Source organism: Phocoena phocoena, chromosome 15 (genome assembly GCF_963924675.1).
Source record: "Phocoena phocoena chromosome 15, mPhoPho1.1, whole genome shotgun sequence".
Lineage (NCBI taxonomy): Eukaryota > Metazoa > Chordata > Mammalia > Artiodactyla > Phocoenidae > Phocoena > Phocoena phocoena.
This window is the reverse complement of record NC_089233.1, coordinates 38,373,733-38,393,916: the sequence shown is the minus strand read 5'-3', so window position 1 is coordinate 38,393,916 and position 20,184 is coordinate 38,373,733. Positions and strand designations below refer to the sequence as shown.

At 51.2% G+C, this 20,184-nt stretch overlaps 1 protein-coding gene across 2 annotated transcripts in view; it reads right to left on the bottom strand.

Moving 5' to 3' along the window:
- NPRL3 (NPR3 like, GATOR1 complex subunit) overlaps nt 1–19,542 on the bottom strand; it is a 34,862-nt gene extending 15,320 nt beyond the window's left edge. The window contains exons 1-7 of one of the 2 annotated variants that reach the window (XM_065892510.1): nt 19,425–19,542; nt 15,029–15,098; nt 12,311–12,349; nt 8,192–8,321; nt 6,848–6,922; nt 2,011–2,164; nt 528–609 (exon numbers count right to left, since the gene is read on the bottom strand). In XM_065892510.1, coding sequence (XP_065748582.1) covers nt 528–609; nt 2,011–2,164; nt 6,848–6,922; nt 8,192–8,321; nt 12,311–12,349; nt 15,029–15,098; nt 19,425–19,542 — 668 coding nt within the window. The remainder of the gene's footprint in view (nt 1–527; nt 610–2,010; nt 2,165–6,847; nt 6,923–8,191; nt 8,322–12,310; nt 12,350–15,028; nt 15,099–19,424) is intronic. The other variant, XM_065892511.1, reaches the window with a different exon arrangement.
- Between the last annotated feature and the right edge of the window lie 642 nt (nt 19,543–20,184).

Genomic DNA, 20,184 nt, shown 5'->3' with positions numbered 1-20,184 from the left:
CCGAGCCTGTGCGTCCGGGGCCTGTGCTCCGCAACAGGAGAGGCCACAGCAGTGAGAGGCCCACATACCGCAAAAAAATGAAAAAAAAAAAAAGAAAAAAAAGAAGAGAAGTGCCTTGCTGGTCCACATTTAAGAGAGTTGGTGCTGAGCCACTAATATGAGCAGTGTCTCCAACGCCTGCTGCCCTCACACACTCAGCGTCCCAAACCCCCATGTCCCCGGTGCGGGGGAAGCAGAGGCAACCCCAGCCCCAGCCCCTGAGCCTCAGTCTCCTCGTGGGTGAGGTGGTGATAGTGACCGTGCCTAATGAAGGTGGGCCTGGAACTTGGCACGGTGTTGCCCTCAGTCAGCGTCACCGTGCATTTCAGGTCCCATGCTCAGCTTTCTTCAGGTTCATTTTCTGGCTAAAGACAAGTCTGGAGGCGACCGTCCCAGCGGGGCTCCTCCCCAGCCTCCCCCCATCTCAGGCACAGCAGGGAAACGGCACCAGCCCGGAGAGGCCCATGGGAAGCAGGCCACCGTCTCACCTGTCGTAAGCGTCCTTGAGGTCCCTGGCCAGCTTGCACTTGGGCAGGATGTGATGGAACGGGGACTGAGGCCCATCATTTGCTGCAAGAATTGTAACACAGAGGACTCAGAGTCTGCACAGCGAGGAGCTTGCACAGGCCAGAAGACAAGCTTAACCTAAAAAGAATTTTAGGTGGCTGTAAACCAAACATCAGGAAATTCTCCACTGGTGTGCTCAACCGTCTTTATAAGGGATGTCTAGATTTACCCTTCACCAGTGGCCCAACCTGACCCTGTAGCCACAGCCCTCACAGGAAGAAACCCTTCTGCAGCTACCCTGCAGGCTCCCCGCAGGCTGCCAGAGCCACCCCCACCTCAGGCCAATCACTCCCTGCCTCACCCCACTCCTTCCCCCACACACACCAGTGCAATTTATTTTCATGATCCAAAGTCTCTTGTTAATCTTTTCTCAAAAATGTCTAACAGAAAATATATGTACTTAAATTAAACTTTTAAAAATTTCCTGTGAAAAAGTCACAGATTCTAAAGAGAATGTTTAAAAAACAAAACTTCTGGATTGTTATTAGCTAGTACATAGCTGGGCAAAACAAATATATTACACATTTTGACAACTAACTGTCAAACATCAAAAGATAACTTTTTTTTTTTTTTTTTTTTTTTTTTTTTTTGTGGTACGCGGGCCTCTCACTGCTGTGGCCTCTCCCGTTGTGGAGCACAGGCTCCGGACGCGCAGGCCCAGCAGCCATGGCCCACGGGCCCAGCCGCTCCGCGGCATGTGGGATCCTCCCGGACTGGGGCACGAACCTGTGTCCCCTGCATCAGCAGGCGGACTCTCAACCAACTGCGCCACCAGGGAAGCCCCAAAAGATAACTTTTACTGAAAAAATGCACCCGAGTGACACAGTTCATGTACACTTCTACTTATTGTTAAAATTAGCCCAGGTTCACTGGCAAATCTGTTCCTAGTTTTCTCTTCTGTTACGGAGGTGCTGACCCGAGAAGACGGAGGTGAACAGTCTGTGACAGGTGGGCATCTCTCTGCTCTGAAATGTTGACAGTACACCAAAGCCTCATGGGGATCTATCATCAGACATTACTTTTAATAACTGGTCAGCTGATAACTCAGTTGGGTCCCCCTTCAATTTAGGTGAAAGCAAAGAACTCCCCCCCCGCCGCCAGCTCAATCTTCCTGCTGCCCCTCTGCATGCCCCCTGCTTCAGGGGACTGTCCAGCAGGACCAGGGCGGGGCAGGCGGTGCCTGACCTGCAGGAAGAGCCACCGTGCAGGGGTCTGGGGGGAGGGGAACGTTTTGGGCTGGGAAGCCACTCTTGGAACATCAGTTCAGAAATCTGGGTCTAGCTGTGTCCCTTGGGGATCTTCCTGTGCACCCAGGGCATGCTCAGCCCACCATACAGACCATAAGTTTCCACATCGGCCCACCCAACGGGGTCCCTGCCCAGAGAGGCCGCCCGCCGCCCTCACCGTCAGCCATGGCAGACACCTCGTCCTGCAGTGCCAGGATCAGTTTGGCCTCCCGCGTGAGGTACTGGCAGCGGCGCTCCTCGTGCTGCAGCACGGTGGCAAGGCGGCGGGAGAGGTTGTGCAGACAGTTTATCACCGATGGGTCAGCGTTGGCCTGCAGGAGAAAGGCCACAGCCAACTCGATCGTAGCACATGCACTCGGGGAGGACATACGGCAACACTCAGAGCCCCTCTCTGGGTGCCACCACTGTCCCCAGTTCTGGGTCCCCTCTAGGGCCTGTCCCAGCAACGTGGGCATGGAACGGCCGCCTGGACGGAACACAGATGGCTCCGTGGGGGTCCCCGGTGGGGAGGGAGGGGGGACACAGGCATTTCTAACAAGCAGAGAGAGGTGCCTATGCTCAGGGCCCCAGGCCAGGGCCATGCAGAGAGAGGTGCCTATGCTCAGGGCCCCAGGCCAGGGCCATGCGGAAGGCAGAGGATGTTCAGGCATCCACTCTGGACGTGACAGAGGCAGCCCAGTGGCACAATGGAAGGCACAGATCCCATCAGCCACCTGCTGTGCGACCCCGGGTCACAGGCTCTCATCTGAGAAAGGAGAACAGTGGCCCCTCTCTCAGCAATCAGTCAACATGTCAAGTGCTCAGAACAGAGCAAAACCCCTGGCAGTGTCTGCGGTCACCAATGTGCCACTGAGTGCTAGTGGACAGGATCGGTTGTGTGAGAATTTGGTCACACAGCCCATGTTACAACAAGGACACAGTGTGAGAAACAGAAGCACCAGGCCCACTGTTCAGTGAAGACCTGTCCTCAGGGTAAACAGCTCTTCCTGAGACCCTGGCTAACAGAGAAGCCAGGAGGCACCAGGCCATCCCCTTCCCTCCGCGCCCATGCTCACTCTGGGACCTATCAGGGGCCACAGCCAGGCCAGGCGGGCGCATCCACCCAGGCCAAGGGTGGGGCAGGCAGCTGTGGGGTCTGTGAAGATGGGACACGGAGCAGATAACCAGCCACTGTGACTCAGCGCTCCAGGAGGCCACCAGAACAGCTGAGTCATCCCGTGGGTGGAGGTGGGAGGAGTGGTGCCCACGATTAGAACCTCTGGTCGCCCCGCTCCCGGTTATCTACAGGCAGGGCCCTGCGGTGAGTGTCCACAGCCAGGCTCCTGGGCCAGACCCTGACCTGACTCAGTAAACCCGTTCACCACCTGGAGCTGGAGACACTTTCTGAGCTCCTACAGACCCATGTTCGTAAACAGAACACACTCCAGGCAGCACACCTGTGCGGGGACAGGGCTGAGGGCTGACTCCACACCGGGCCCACCTACGGGCAGCAGCCCTGCCCCAAGCCCAGGACAGCCCCTCAAGTGTCCCCGCAAGGTCACGGAACGGAGGGTCTGGGGTATAGGGTGTACACAACTGCCTCAAAACAAAATGTTCTGCTTTAGATTTTAGAGAAATCTGTGTAAAATTCCTCCCCGCAGCAAAGCAGAGAGAGGAGAATGACCTGGGCGCATGGTTACTCCCTTGAAGAAGTAGCCCAGTCACACCTGAGAGCCTCATCCTCCATCACGCTCCTACTGGCTAGGGCACAACGGTGTCGCAAGTCAGGCGTCTGGGGCCGCTCGCTCACACTCCGGGATGAGCGAGGATGGAGCGTGCCTGGGTGTCCCAACCGGCTGCACAGGCCAGGCTCGGCTCAGGGTGCCCACAGAGCCTGGGCTACGTGGGGCCACAGTGAGAAAGCGGCCACCCAGGATGTGCCAGCCCTGAATGGAGCTCGAGAAACACCCACTCTCCCCACACGCGACGTGAAGCAACAGTGAAGTGTAGGGATCTGCCTGCGAGATTTTCTCACCCTGAAACTTGTACCCAAATCCAGTCAGGCCTTCAGAGCTAACGTTCAGCTTGCGGAAAACACACGGACATGGAGCAAGCCTGACTGCACACTGAGATGGGTCCGACCGTGGACCCTTCACAGGACAAAGGAGGGGAGAGTCAGAGACCTGGAGACACAACCCCCAAGCTTGTGTGGGCTGGCTTCTGGTTTTCACCCAGGTTCAGACAGGTCAACGGGAAAAAACGCTGTGGCAACTAGGGCACGTTTCCATGGACCAGGTACTAGTTGATACCAACTTACGGTGAGTTCTGTCAGGTATGGTATAAAATAGCTGTCCCCCCTTTTCCAGAGATGACTTCTGAAGTATGTGGGGGTGAGCAGACATGGGGTCTGAGACTTGTCTTGAAATACGTGAGCGATGGGTTGGGGGCAGATGGAGCCAGGGTGCAAGGCAGCTGCTGTGGGATCTCAGAGACAGGTGTGCAAGGACCATCAATCTATTGTCACTAGCTCAGGGTTTGTTTACAACTTTTCAAAGTAAAAAGGGTGCACATTTTTTTTTTAGCATGCACATTTTAAAATAACTACAGAAAAGAAGAAAAAAACTGGCCCACCCTTTATGCTATTTTAAATTCCTCCCACTGTTCACCTCACGGCCTCTGTGCTCTGAAATCCTACACTGCCCTGTTCCCACTGCTTTAACCTGGCAGTGAGCCACCCACCCGCTCCAGGGTCTGGCCTCGCCCCCATTTCTCATCTTCAGTGGCCACAGGACGTTTCAGTGTATAAAACCACTACCCTGTCTAATCATTCCCCAACTACCGGATACCAGGATTATTTCCAGGCTACTTATTATAAAACTCTTCGTACAACTTTAAAATCTGCCTGTTTTTTTTTTTTTTTTTTTTTCTGCCTGTTTTCTTGACTGTCGGGTCCATGGGTGTCATACACTCCGCTATCACACCCTGCTCCCCAGAGATGAGGGCTTGCCAGCAACGTCCAGGGTGGGGCCGAGGCTGCTTCTCATGGCCCACCCCACAGGGGCTATCAGTGCTGACGGGGGGAGAGCACTGGTCATGGTTTTGGTTTGTCTGTCTTTAACTTGAGTTCTCTTTGTGGATGTCTGTATTACGTAATGATATAAGTAATAAAGGGACACTGTGAAAATGTAAACACTATGGAAGTGCACGGAGCAGAAAGTAAGAGTCTCCTCTCGGAACCTCAAGTCCCAGGGACAGCCACCAGGAACAGCTGACTTTGTTTTAACTTGCAGCTCTTTATTTATCAACAAGGTGGGACAGTTTTAAGAATTAAGCTCCCTTCAGAAAGGAGAAAGCTCCATTCAGGAGCTTTTCCCTAGCATTTTTTTGATTCTGAACTCTTCAGTGAGACCTGTGGTCTTCACAACAGAAAAGCCTCAGTGGGAAAAACACTCTGAGACTAAGGCACCTGATATGACAGGCTCCCTCCTGCTCAGGCTCACCCGCGCCACAGCAAAGGGTACAGAGCACACTGCTCCTTGTCACCAAGATCTAGCCACTTTCTCACTAACCTTCTGTACAAAAGCCGTCGTGCAGCTCACATGTGCCCAGCCAGAAAGAACTACTGGATTCTTTGGTGAAAACCGATAGTGGGGTATTTCTAAGGAATGCCATTATTTAACAGTATGGAATATATACATTTCCTAAATTTCAAAGTCCCTTCGTAGTAATACCAGCCAGTCCTTACCCAGGGGTGCTTTTTATATTTATTTAGAGCCCTTGTATTTTGACAGCTTTATTGAAAAGAAATTCCCTGTAACTAGTGAAAACACAACTTCAGACAGTGCTGGGAACTGCCAAAAGAAATAATTACACTTAATTATAAAACAACAGAAAATAACAAGTGTTGGCAAGGATGTAGAGAAATTGGAACCCTCGTACATGGCTGGTGGGGATGTAAAATGGTGCAGCTGCTGTGGAAAACAGCCTCAAATGGTTAAACGTAGAGTCACCACGTGACCCAGCAACTCCACTCCTAGCTATCGATCCCAAGGGAAAGGAAAACCTGCCTACACAAAACTTGAACACAAATGTCCTTAACAGCATTGTTCTTATAGCCAAAAGGTAGAAACAACCCAAAAGTTCACCAGTAGATAAACAGATAAAGTACGGTCTATCGTACAATGGAATATGATTGGGCCACAAAAAGGAATAAAGTACTGATATACATTATAACATGGATGATTCAATTAAAAGATTATTTTTTTAAAAAACTAAAAATAATTTTTAAAAACCCACAAGGACCTGCTATATATCCCTACTGTATAGCAGTAGAGATATATATGTATCTATAGATATACATGTGTATTCTTTTTCAGATTCTATTCCATTATAGATTATTACAAGATACTGAAGGTAGTTCATATATATACCTAACTGAATCACTTTGCTGTACACCTGAAACACTGTAAATCAACCACATTTCAATTAAAAAAAAAAGATTATAAAAAAAATGGATGAATCTCAAAATCATTATGTTAAGTGAGAGAAGTCAGACACCAGAGGTCACATATCGTAGGATCCCTTTTATGTGAAACATGCAGAACAGGTACATCCACAGAAAGAGAAAACACATTAGTTGTTTCTGGGGGCTGGAGGAGGGGAGAGAATGAGGAATAACTGGTGTCCTTTTGGGGCAACAAAAACTGGATAGTGGTGATAGTTACACAACACTGCTACCAGATGCCACCAAAATGTCTCTTTAAAATGGTTAAAATGGTAAATTTGATGTTATGTATATTTTACTTAAAAAAAAAGAAAAAAGAGGGAAACAATGAAGTTAGACTCTTCCAGCACCCCAGGAGGGCCAGTGCTGTGCCCACAGTGGTCTGAGCTCTAAGTCAACAACACGGTCACTGGAAATGAGCTCTGCCCTCTCACCCCCTCCCCACCGCCCTCCCCAACCCTCCTCCCCACCCCGCCTCCCTGATCTGCTCTTCAGCCATTTATACACTCACCCTCAGTGCAAATACCACATTAAAAAGAATCATGGTGGGAGCCTCCCTCTTCGGAGATGGATCTGTCTTGGAGACCTGTGAAAGAGGCATAGTTCTAGTGAATGAGAGCCACCACATCCCAAGAAAAGCACTTAGAGCTATTACTTCAGGCAGGGAAAGTGTTCCAGAATACAGCAGAACCAGAGAAAAGCAGAGCCCTAGGTCTCTGATAAGCGACCAGCGCCTTTGCACAGGCAAGTGCTGGCTGCATGGAGACAGTCACAGTGGAGAAAGGAGCAGGAAGGTGTTGTGACCCAAAGTGACAAGACTGTCCCAGTCACCTCGAGTGAGCTGAGGTGCCCAGAGGAGAAAAGGTGGAGAGGTGCCCAAGTGGCTGGAGTGCTCCCTGACCAGACCCTCCCTTCCCCACGCCAACCCCCGTGCCCACTTGAGTCCTCCCAGGCAGGACAAGTACTCAGGACAATGCTCCCACCCAGGAGAGACAGGGCTGCCGCTGGGGCACCCAGCCAGCCCAGGGCCCAAACACCAAGCTGCCTACAAGTGTTGCCACCAGAGGGCAGAGGAGTCCCTGGGCCATCTCAATCAGGCCTGTCACCATCCCTGTCCCTCCATGTCTCCAGGCCAGTACTGCCAAAGCTCCCCTCCGTCACCCACAGGCCATCAGTGGGGCTGAGCCTGTCTGAGCAGCATAGGTGCCACCACAGCCGTCTCCTCAGCCATGGCCCCCTGCCCTGGTGCCTCCATGTCTCAGAAGCTCCTCCTGTGGGCTTAGTCATGGAGAAGATCTGAGGACCACAACCCAGACCCTCACGGGATTTCTGGATTGTGTAAGTGGAGCTAAGTCTTGTGCTGTCACATCAAAACCCTTCAGAATCTAAGTGACACTGTGTGCAAAGGACTGACTGGCAGCTTCTGGTGTGCAAATTCCCTTGGGTAACAACAGTGCATTCAGGCCCCATCAGAGAACGCATACAGAGGGTGTGGCACAACAGTAAGAGCTAAATTAATAACAATATTGGCTATGATATCACTTAATAAGAAGAAATGCTTGTACTACTTTATATAAAGTTCAAGAATCTGACAAACGCTGCTTAACTCGTCCTCTTGGCCTCCCCGCAGAAACCGGCATCATATCTACAAAGTAGAAGGCCACAGTCAGGAGAAAGGCTGGATGCAAACAGCAAAAGCTAAGGGCAGGGGCTGAGACACCAGGGCAAGGACGCCTGTGTCCTTCTCTGCCAGGCCCTCAGGGCCCAGGAGGAGGTGCAGCCAGGCAAGCACCTGACGGGATCTGCTGCACGGGGCTGCCTTCTGCAGGCCCGCGTCAGCCCAGGGAGGGCGTACCTGGCCCAGCGCGTGCTGCAGCAGCGTCGGGTGCCCGACAAAACGCACGTTATCGATCTTCAGTTCAAACTTCTGCCCACACATTTCAGACTTGGTCGCCAGAATTGTTGCCAGAATGACATCTGAAAACCTTAAAATTAAAAAAAGGTAGAGTGGAAAAGAGTTAACCAAGCACCACAGCACCAAACCTGCTGCCCCAGGGGTAGGGGGTAGCTGCGCGCAGGGTGGCTCTGCCCCCACTGCTGACCTGGAAGCTTCTGACAGTCTCCCTTCTTTTTTTTGGACATTGGAGATTTTTCCTTTATTTTTTTTTTATTTATTTTTTGATGTGGACCATTTTTAAAGTCTTTATTGAATTTGTTACAACATTACTTCTGTTTTATGGTTTTGGTTTTTTGCCCCAAGTCATGTGGGATCTTAGTTCCCCGACCAGGGATCGAACACGCAACCCCCTGCACTGGAAGGCGAAGTCTTAACCACTGGGCCACCAAGAAGTCCCTATCTTTTAATTTATTTTTGGCTGCATTGGGTCTTTGTTGCTGTGCGTGGGCTTTCTCTAGTTGTAGTGAGTGGGGGCCACTCCTTGTTGCAGTGTATGGGCTTCTCATTGCAGTGGCCTCTCCTGTTGCTGAGCACTGGCCCTAGGTGTGCGGCCTTCAGTAGTTGCAGCACGCGGGCTCAGCAGTTGTGGCACGTGGGCCCTAGAGCGCAAGCTCAGTAGCTGTGGTTCACGGGCTTAGCTGCTCCGCGGCATGTGGGATCTTCCCAGACCAGGGACCAAACCCACGTCCCCCGCATTGGCAGGCGGATTCTCAACGACTGCGTCACCAGGGAAGTCCCCCGACAGTCTCCCTTCTGAAGCAATCCCCAAGACTAGGGTCGCAAAGTCACCAGAACTACAAGGCGGAAGGTGCGTGCTGCCACCCTGGCCCCCGCCCGCCTAGGAAGGCAGGAGGAGCAAGGCACCTGCCCGGAGAGGAGGAAGCTGCGGGAGCCTGCGTGGCTTGTCAGGCTGGGGGCCTCCCCCACTGGCCCAGGCGTGCTGGGCTGGCCCCCTCAGCTCCCGGGACCCCCACCCCTCAGTGCTGTGCGAAGGCCGAGGGGAAGCACGAACTGCAGCGTACTGATCACTCTCCTCACAGCTCGGCTGCCGGGCCCTTCCCTTACCCTCAACACTTAAACCTTCCAGTTTTTATTAGGGAAGAAAGGTTCCAGACACACTAGATGTGCAGACCCACTGACTGACATGGACGGAGGGATGGACAGGGCTGGACACCATGCAGGAGGAATGACTGGGTGCAGGTAAGAGCAGTTTGGATATGATCCCTGTAAAACTGCCCCTTTTCCAGGCTCTTCTGCACCTTTAGGTCTCCTTCCTGCCTGGGGGGCGGCGGGGGATCAGATAAGGGAGAGTCACTGCAGGGAGGAGAGGACAGCGCAGACTCTTATCTCAGAGCCCAGGCTCGGGGCTCCACTCTGGAAACTCGGATGCACCGTGTCTAACCTGGAGCCAGAAGGCAGACAAGTCCTGTGCTCATTTCTCCACCTGGGGAAAGCATCTCCATCACGCAGGTCGGAGGACAGGTTGTGCTGAGAGGGGCCCCAGCCTCCCTGGGGCCGCATTCTGTCCTAAAGAGCCCATCAAGGACAAACACTCAGCGTTGAGTCCTGGGCTTTCCCGAGGAGCTGTGGTGAACGGGCACCACACCAGATACTTCTCTCCAGGAGGCCCTTGCTCTAGGGGGAGGGAAGCACTTCACACCAGAACCCTCGTCTTCAGAGAAGGGAAGCGTGCTGCACACTGCTGCAACTCCAAAACAGCAAACACCTCCAGGATAAACAGATCTAGGAGAGGGGCCACTGGCTCCTGGCTCCTCGCACACTGCAGGGCTCACCAACCGATGCAGGAGTGACTCGGAGCCACCTGCAGCAAGGGCCTGGCTACGCTCGACCTGCATCGAGCAAGACAAAGCCCGGGACTTCCCAAGCCTCTCCCCTCCAGAGGGTGGGGAGCCTGGGGGGGGTCACGCTGGTGTCCAGCCTTCCTCCAGGACTGACGTGGTCTTCTAGGCGTCCTAAGTCGCCCTGTGGCTCCCAAACAAACCAGATGCAGAGGGTCTGTCAGAATGGGCTGCCATTCCACTTGCACTGTCTGGGCTGCGGTCAGACCTTCTGACACCGATACCATCAAAGACATTCTGGGACACGCGGCCCCCACAGCCAGAGCCCTTGGCCTCCCCTGTGGGTGTCTCCTCCCTGGAATACTGCTCCCTGGAGTGATTAAACCAGAGATGGAAGATTCCAGTGTCTTAGACCAGAATCGTTACATGCTTTCTTCAAAAGCCCCCAGTGGCTCACTCTGCCCTGGAAGCCGCATCTGAGGGCCCAGTTAGGGTGACGGAGGGCCCAGGGTGGTGGAACCTAACAAACACTGCTGCCCTAGAGCCTGACCCAGTGCCAACACTACCCGCCCTATCTGAACAAACACCTCCCTCTACTCTGCCACCCACTGACTCAGGACACACCAATAACAGATAGAAAAACAACCTTCCACCACCCCAGAGACTTCACTTTTTACTGTGATATCCAAAAATCTCCACCAAAAACCTCTGCTCTGCCACGAAGAGCCTCAGATGGGCCTGAGCCCTGGCCCTCAGCCACCATTCCAGGAACCTAAGTTAGCCGGGCTGTGGGATGGGGACTGAGATTCAGAGGCAAGAAGTGGTGGCCTAGCTCACGACTATAAACGTCCAAATCCAAAGGCCAAACAGAAAGCGCTTTCCCCGCTTGGGCCCAGAGAGGCCGGGGTCTCCAAAAGCAGCCAACCAGAAAGCCAGGTGTGCTCAAGTTAAAAGCCACACTGCCCTAAGTGGCCACTCAGGGAGGTCCCTCTGCTGTTTGGCCACTCTGCTTGTCTGAGCAAGTCTGGCCCACAGAGAAATCCACTCACCAGAGCTTAATATTACACACTGATGACAGAAAAAACACTTGAATGGCTTTATACTTTATACAGCATCTGCTGACATAACATGCACAAAGACAGAGTTATGTCCATCATGACATAACTGCCATAAATAGCAAATCAAAACAAAAACAAGTGTCAATGTTTGTTTGTTTGTTTTGGTCACGCCACGTGCCTTGAGGGGTCTTAGTTCCCTGACCAGGGATTGAGCCTGGGCCCTGGCAGTGAAAGCGCCAAGTCCTAACCACTGGACCGCCAGAGAATTCCCTCAATATTTGTTGTTGTTTCCAAAATTTAGAAAAATACTTTTCCCTTGTTTTGATGGTGATAGGTCTGGTAAACATATTGTAACACAATAAAATCGCTGCTACAAAAACTAACATTTAGAGATTAAGAAAGAAAACACATTTAGAAAGATGAATCAGCCCAGCTGGAAGACAAGTCAAGACCTTCCATTCCTGCTGAGACACTTGGGAACAGGGCTTTTTCTCTGACCTGGCCAAAAAAAGAAGGGACAGCACGGAAGAGAGCTCGACTCTGCCCCCTCCCATTCTGGGGGCTCCCAGATGCTCTGTGCACCTCCAACACCCAGGAGGTACGCCCTGTCGGGGATGGGAGGGCCCCACTGTATCCCTGCCTCCCAGAGAAGTGTCATATAAACCCCATGGGAACATTTTTGCCTCTAATGGGCACACACAACAGCATCCAAGCCCAAGCATCACATGGAACACTCAGCCCTTGGTAGAGACTCCCACTAAGCCCCTCTGATAAATGAAGGCAAGGAGCAATGATCAAGGGTCTCTCTGGGGGGCAGCAGGTGGATGAGACAAGCAACCTTGCTCCTGCTTGCCAACCACCCTCCCAGGGCACGGTGTCTGCCTGGAGGAGGGGGCATTTGTGTGCATGCCTAGTCCCAGAAGTCCCTGGTGCCAGCCAACCCTGTCTTGGCACTCAGGTACAGAGAACCAGCTAACTAAGTCCAGGGGGAGAAAGGGCAGGGGCTGTGGAAAGCCTGGGCACTCATGGGGCACAGGGCAGTGAGCCTGTGTGCCCGTCAGTCCTTCTCCAGCACTGAGGGAAATCAGGAGTCCAGCACAACCACAGGAGAAGGCGGCAGGAACTGAGACAGAAGGACGGTGGAGAAGCCTTGGCCTTACCCTGCAGCCAACCGCCCATCGCCTGGAGGACACGGCTCGCTGAGACGGGAACAGGACCATCGAGACCAAACAAGAACACAGCAACTCTAAAAATCATGAAGAGTTACGAGGTCGTGATCAACACAGTGCTAAGGTCTGGCAGAAGTACCACCACTTACGTTAACTACTGAGGTCAAGGCTAAGCCACTCTGCCACACAAGCAAGAACAGACACTCCCCACGTGGAAGACGTACTGCACAGTCTTTCCACCAACGCTCCAATTCTTACGTGTGAACCCAGGCCGGGCAAGAATGAGTCAGTTCCCAGAAGCAAGAGCAAGGCCAGAGGACACCAGTCAGAGCCCAGCACCACACGCACTAGCTAGACGCCTGGGCACAAGTGTTCAATCTTCTGACCAAACCATCTCAACAAGATCAAATGAGGTCCCACAGGTAGAAGCCTCACGAAAACTGCAGAGCGATGATGAGTATCTCAGCCCCAATTCCCGAGGTCCTGTGGCCACTTGCAGAGCTTACCTCCCTAACAGGAAGACCGCACCTTTCCTAAGCTTGACCTTCAGGACGTAGAGAAAACAGACAATATCCATTTTCTTCTCTCCCTAGTGAATTCTAGAAAAGGGTTAAAAGAATTGTGATGGTCAATTCCTGTACCCTGAAACACATCATCACGATGATTCATCTCATAAAACTATCCCGTGCTCTAAGGCAGTGCAGCCAACAAAGCTTTCGACACGGTGGAAAGACACTAAACCTGCGCCTTCCAACACAGTGGCAGCTGGTCACGTGGGGCCACTGAGCACCTGAAATGTGGTCAGTGCAACTGAGGAACTCAATTTCTTTCTTTCTTTCTTTTTTGGCCACACCGCACGGCTTGCGGGATCTTAGTTCCCCAACCAGGGATCGAACCCACACCCTCGGCAGTGAGAGCGCAGAGTCCTAACCACTGGACTGCCAGGGAAGTCCCAGTTTCTAATTTTATTTAATTTCAGTCTACCTCATTTTAAACGGCCACCCGGGCCAGGGAGGACAGCCCTGGGCAGCGCAGCTCTGCGTCCTCCCTCCCCTGAGGCCAGCCATCACCACACGCAGAGGCAACCCATCAGGCCTATTAACGTGCCTTTGACCTGGCAAACCGACAAGCAGGAACGTTCCACCGGTTGCAGAAGAAAAAGCACCTCTGAAAATGACAACCAAGGAAAATGGAGAATGGGTGTGAGGCACCGTCACTGCGTGGCTCCGGGAAGATGTCTGGGCTGGGACAGCGCCCCCCGGGTGCCAGGGCAAGAGCAGGAGCTTGGCAGGTCTGTACAACAAAACGCAGCTGGGCCCCTGGGGGTACTGACCTGCACCTCTGAAGGTGGGGTGGGGAGTGGGATCACCAGGTGCTACAATGTGTTAAAATGACCAAATAGAGGCATTCTTCAGGTTTTATGAATGTCTAAAGAGACCAGCTTGTTCTCCTTAGGGAACAAGCATGTCTGGGGTCCCGACAGACCCACAATGTCTTATTCCCTTCCCCTGGTTTCCTCTCTTCATTATGCTAAATACAGAATGAATTCCCCAGAAAACATCCTCATGGTCATTTTATTACAAGCCTCTGAAAAGTAACTGCAGCAATTAGGTGCTGCCAGTCCTCCTCACAGACTGTTCGAAGAGCTCTTTCTGAATCTTCAGCAGCCCGAGCCTCACGTCACGGAGCAGGCGGGTGGCCAGCCCTGCTCTGAACTCTCCATGACACAGGTGGGGGACAAAATGCACTCAGCGGGTGTGCAGGGGCAAAAGCTTTCTATGTGCCTCACAAACAAGAGTTTGTTCCCTATTGCCATCTTTAAAGGACACGACATCCACAGGCCTCTAAGTCAAGCAGGATGACCCACGGGATATCCAGCAGCACCCCCCCACCACTGGTCCCTCTTCCAGAACCCACTCCCCTCAGAGATAGTCACTGGTCATGCCAGAGGTCCCTGACACCCTTACACAAAGGGATACAAACCCCTCTTGGAAGCACACAGCACTATGGCAGGCGTGGTGCCGTGTCAGAGAACTGAGGGAAACCATACTAACGCACTGCATGGCGAGGGCCCAGCATGGGGACCTCAGCTACTTTCCCACAGACGTTACCTCACTCAGGACTGGCAATTTACAATCTTTTCTCCTTCATCTGGGCCTGAGTTTCAATTCATTAAGCTTTAAAATGAACATAAGAAGGCAGAAGTGGTCATTTCTCAAGGCTGCCACCTAGAAAGCACTTCCCAGAGAGAAGAGGGGTAGCATGCACAGGAAGGAACAGGACCTGCCTTTCATCCGGGCCCTAAAAAGCAAGGGTCACGACAGCCCTGGCTCTCAGGCCACCTCACCACCTGGACAGGCTGTGCTGCACCCAAGCACCTACATTTGACCTCTGGACACGTGCTTGACGACTAGGGTCTGAGGACAGCACCGCGATCTGCCGTCCTGCACGTTCCTCTCATGGGAGATAAAAGTCCTGCAGGGACACGGCTTCATCTGTTCTCCAACCTGCCCTACCAACCACACAGCCCACAGCAGGACCATAAAGCCAAACTAGGCAGAAAGCCAGAGACTGGCAACACAATCCCCACCTCTGTCTGCCTGAAACTCCTGACCAAGTGGAAAAGAGAACACGGGGTTCCTCAGGGGAAAAAACATCTGGGTCAATGGGAGGACCAGACCCGCCACGGAGTGAATGCAGAGCCCGTACCTGGAGTCGCCGTCCTGGTCCTCGGCATGCTCTCTGGTGCTGTTGACAGCATATCTGCTACGAGGCTTACCTGAGTGAAGGCAAAAAGGGGAAAATAGATAAGAAAACAGGATCTATCCACATACAGGAAGGTTGTTGAACCATTAAAAGTGATGGCTTCTGCTCTTGGATTGGAAGAACTAATATTGTTAAAATGGCCATACTACTCAAAGCAATCTACAGATTTAATGCAATCTCTATCAAATTACCCATGATATTTTTCACAGAACTAGAACATATAATCCTAAAATTTATATGGAACCATAAAAGACCCAGAATTGCCAAAGCAATCCTGAGGAAAAAGAATGGAGCTGGAGGCATAACCCTCCCAGACTTCAGACAATACTACAAAGCTACAGTAATCAAAACAGCATGGTACTGGGACTTCCCTGGTGGCCCAGTGGTTAAGACTCCGTCCTTCCACTGCAGGGGGTGTGGGTTCAATCCCTGGTCGGGGAACCAAGATCCCGCATGTCACATGGCACGGCCACAAAAAAAAAAAGTTTAAAAATTTTTCCAAGAAGCTGTGATAACATGGGAAATGTTCTTGCTACTATGTTAAGTTAAAAAAAAAGGGATTATATATATATGCACACATGCGCACACACACGCTCTCAGTGTATGCTGGCAACTAGGCTGGAAAAAGCACAGGTAAAAGAAAGAATTTTTAAATGTCCATACAGCAATATCCTTCATATACAAAAACAACAATATCTTACCCAAATAATAACGTTTAAAGACTTAAGGACAGGGACTTCCCTGGTGGCACAGTGGTTAAGAATCCGCCTGCTAATGCTGGGGATACAGGTTCGAGCCCTGCTCAGGGAAGATCCCACATGACGTGGAGCAACTAAGCCCGTGCACCACAACTACTGACCCTGCACTCTAGAGCCCGTGAGTCCCAACTACTGAGCCTGCATGCCACAACTACTGAAGCCCACGCGCCTAGAGCCCGTGCTCTGCAACAAGAGAAGCCACTGCAATGAGAAGCTCGTGCACCGCAACGAAGAGTAGCCCCCGCTCGCCTCAACTAGACAAAGCCCGCACGGAGCAACGAAGACCCAATGCAGCCAAAAAATAAAGGAAAAAAAAAAAAAAGAGACTTAAGGACATTTATCACAGGCAAGTTTTTCATGTACAAGAGGCCCAAGAAGAAAACAGAAATGCTAACAAGGGTGACGAGGATGAAAAGAGGACAGACTATGTTCCTGAATGAGAAGATTCAACATAAAGATCCCGTTTTCCCCATTTAATCACCATGTTTAATGTGACCCCCAAAACAACAGCAATGGCTTGGGAGTGGGATCTAACACAGTCACTGCTAATGTTTACAAGGAAAGCAAGCAGAAACACCAGGATGATGCTGAAGAAGAAAGGTGATGATAAATGACTAATCCTACCTGATGGTATAACACACTATAAAGTTACAATAATTCATCTGTGTGGAACCCACACATAGATAGATTATTGGGAGAGGTAAGAAAAGTCAGAAAACAAACTCAAATAAACATGGGAATTTAGTATGCCATGAAGGCAGCAAAACTAATCAGGAGGGCAACGTGAATGAGTCCATAAAATGATGCTGGGACTAGGCAGCCACACGGAAGAGAAAATTATACTGACTCTGAGCCAACCCCTCTCTAGCCGTGTGTGGGCCGCACGTTCCCACATCTTTCTTCATCCATCACAGCGCCTGCTCCACAAGGCTCCAGGAGGCAAACAGGGGCATACACACAACTCTCAGCAAGTGCCCAGAAAATTCCAGCTCTAGGAAGGAGCCTTTACCTTACACCAAAAGAAACACATTTTTAAAACAAGAAGATAAACATTCCACGGGAAAACACGAGAGACTCCTTTTGTTAATAATCTTGGAGAGCAGAAGGCTTTTCTATGTGTAACAAAACTCAGAAACCACGAAAGAACAGACTGAAAACTTGATTCCATGAAGATCAAAACTCAGAGGCACGGCTTCCCTGGTGGTGCAGTGGTTAAGAATCTGCCTGCCAATGTAGGGGACACGGGTTCGAGCCCTGGTCTGGGAAGATCCCACATGCCGCGGAGCAACTGGGCCCGTGAGGCACAACTACTGAGCCTGCGTGTCTAGAGCCTGTGCTCCGCAACAAGAGAAGCCACGACAATGAGAAGCCCGCGCACTGCGATGAAGAGTAGCCCCCACTCGCCGCAACTAGAGGAAGCCTGCGCACAGAAACGAAAACCCAACACAGCCAAAAATAAATAAATAAATTTATTATAAAAAAAAAAACTCACAGGCAAACTGGCTAAATATGTACAGCTTTGTCAAAAAGGTCTATTTTTATCCTAAATATATAAAAAAACTCCCTCAAATCTGTAAAGAAAAACAATCAAGCAATCCAAGAGGAAATTAGGCAAAGGTTATGAATAGGTGGTTCACTAAAAAGGAAATCCAAATGGCTTTGAAAACAGGAAAACATGATCACTCTCAGCTGGAAGGCAAATGTCCATTAAAACTACTATCAGATACAATTTTTCACCTATCTCATTAACAAACATAGAAAAATCTGATCTATTAAAAATACATAGCGGAGGGGCTTCCCTAGTGGCACAGTGGTTGGGAATCCGGCTGCCAGTGCAGGGGACACAGGTTCGAGCCCTGGTCTGGGAGGATCCCACATGCCATGGAGCAACTAAGCCCGTGTGTCACAACTACTGAGCCTGCGCTCTGGAGCCCACGAGCCACTACTTCACAACTACTGAAGCTGGCATGCCTGGAGCCCGTGCTCCGCAACAAGAGAAGCCACTGCAATGAGAGGCCAATGCACCGCAGCAAAGAGTAGCCCCTGCTCGCCACAGCTAGAGAAAAGCCCGCGTGCAGCAACAAAAGACCCAACACAGCCAAAAATAAAATAAATTAAATATATTAAAACAAAAAAACACAGCGGATCATCCCTTGGATATGAACACCCCATTTCTGTGAATTGATCATATATTCTGCAGAATGAAAATATATATCCATAAAGGACATTCACACTGTATTAGCAAAAGATTGGAAACAACTTAAATGCCCATCAACAGAAGACTGGATGACTAAATCACAGCAAATTCCTCCCATGATTCTGATAATTCTGAATCTATATCCAAGATGTAAAGTGAAAATGGAAACAGGGCAGAACAGTGTGAATTGTGTGCTCACATGTGTTTAGAAAATAAAACAATGCATGTATATGCTTGCATTTACACAGAAGGTTTCACAAAGACGCACAAGAAAATGGTAACAGCACCTGACACTACAAGGGGATGTGGGTGGCTAGGATCGATGAAAATACTTTCTTTTCATAATCTAAATCCATTTGTACCTTTAAAACTTTGTACCATAGTTAGAAATTTAAAAGTAATTTTTAGGGCTTCCCTGGTGGCGCAGGGGTTAAGAATCCGCCTTCCACTGCAGGGGACACGGGTTCGAGCCCTGGTCCAGGAAGATCCCACATGCCACGGAGCAACTAAGCCCTCGCGCTGCAACTACTGAGCCTGCGCTCTAGAGCCCACGTGCCACAGCTACTGAAGCCCGCGTGCCTAGAGACCGTGCTCCACAAGAGAAGCCACCACAATGAGAAGTCCGCGCACCGCAACAAAGAGCAGGCCCCGCTCGCCGTGACTAGATAAAGCCGGTGTGCAGCAACGAAGACCCAACACAGCCAAAAATGAAATGTATTTTTTTAATAAGTAATTTTTAAAATCACATAAATTACAAATTGAACATTCATGATAGTGAAAAACTGCAAGTAACCTACACGTCCACCCATAGGGAAAGGGCATGTTCTTACCAGGCAGCTGTGTACAACCAAAAAGGGAGGTGATCTGTTTACTAGGTTGGAAAATGCTCCATGGCAGATGGCCCAATTGAAAAAAGAGCGACTGATAACAATACAGCTATGCGAGAGGGGGAAAAAACCCAAAGCAATAAATTATTTTTCTATGGAAGTATATTTGGTGTCTATGTACAGGAGGAACAATTATGAACATGGTAAGTGGTGATCCCTGCAAGCGAGGGAGGAGCAGCAGAACTGGGGGGAAGAGGTCAAAGAAAACTTCCGATGTACCTGGATTTCGTACTTAATCCAAGCTGAATACATTCATACGGTGCTTTAGCTCTTTTAAAAGGCCAGAGACACCGATGAAACGTTAGCAGGAGTGGCTTTGGCATGCTAAAACTATGAGTGATTTTTTTTTTCCCTGCTTTTTTTTACTTTTCTATCCTTCCCCAACACTCTGTGATGAGAAGGCACCGCCCGTACGATAAGGAGAAGGAAAAAGGAAACGACTTCTCCGCTAACGGCGAGGGAGGCGGCGCCAGGCCCTCCGCCCGGCGCCCACTTACTTGTCTGGGACGCCGGGTGCTCCTGGCTCCTCTGGAAGGGGTACCTGAACAGCAGCTTATTGCCCCGGCTCCCCGAGCTCACCAGAATCACGCTGATGGGGCTGGTGTTGTCCCCCATCCCGCCGGGGGCCTGGGGAGGGGTCGGGCCGGGGCCAAGGCCGGGACGGGACCTGGGGGGGGGGGGCCGTGGGGACCCCCAGGTGGACGGGCCGGGGACGCGGAACTGAGCGCTCTGAGGACTGGTTGGGGGCGGGGGCCGAGGGGAGCCAAGCCGACGTCTCCCGCGCGACAGTGACGCAAACCAGGCTTCCTCCTAACGCGGCCGGCAACGCTCGCGAGACTCGCGCAACAGCACGGGGCAAACGCGCATAAGATACCTGCGCGCGGACCGAAGGCGTTTGCGCAGGCGCAGGCTGCTGTGTGCGCAGGCGCGAGGCCGTCTCTGGGTGCTGTGCTCGTGCGCATGCGGGGCGCGGCCCCTTTCTGGAGTCGGGAGAAGAGCCAACGGGAACGCTAGCGGGAGGGTGTGGCTGGGTTAGTCGTACGGTTCAAGGAATCTTTCTCTAAATGTTGTTTTATTCGTTATAAAAGGAACACTTGCTTTGGGCAGAAAGTTCTTTCTTAGAAACATAAAGGAATAAAATAAAAAAGTAAAAAAAAAAAAATTACTTCAGTGGATCACGGACCTAAATGTAAGAGCTGACCCTGTAAAACTCTTAGGAGAAAACACGGGGGTTAAGTCCTCGTGACCTGGGGCTAG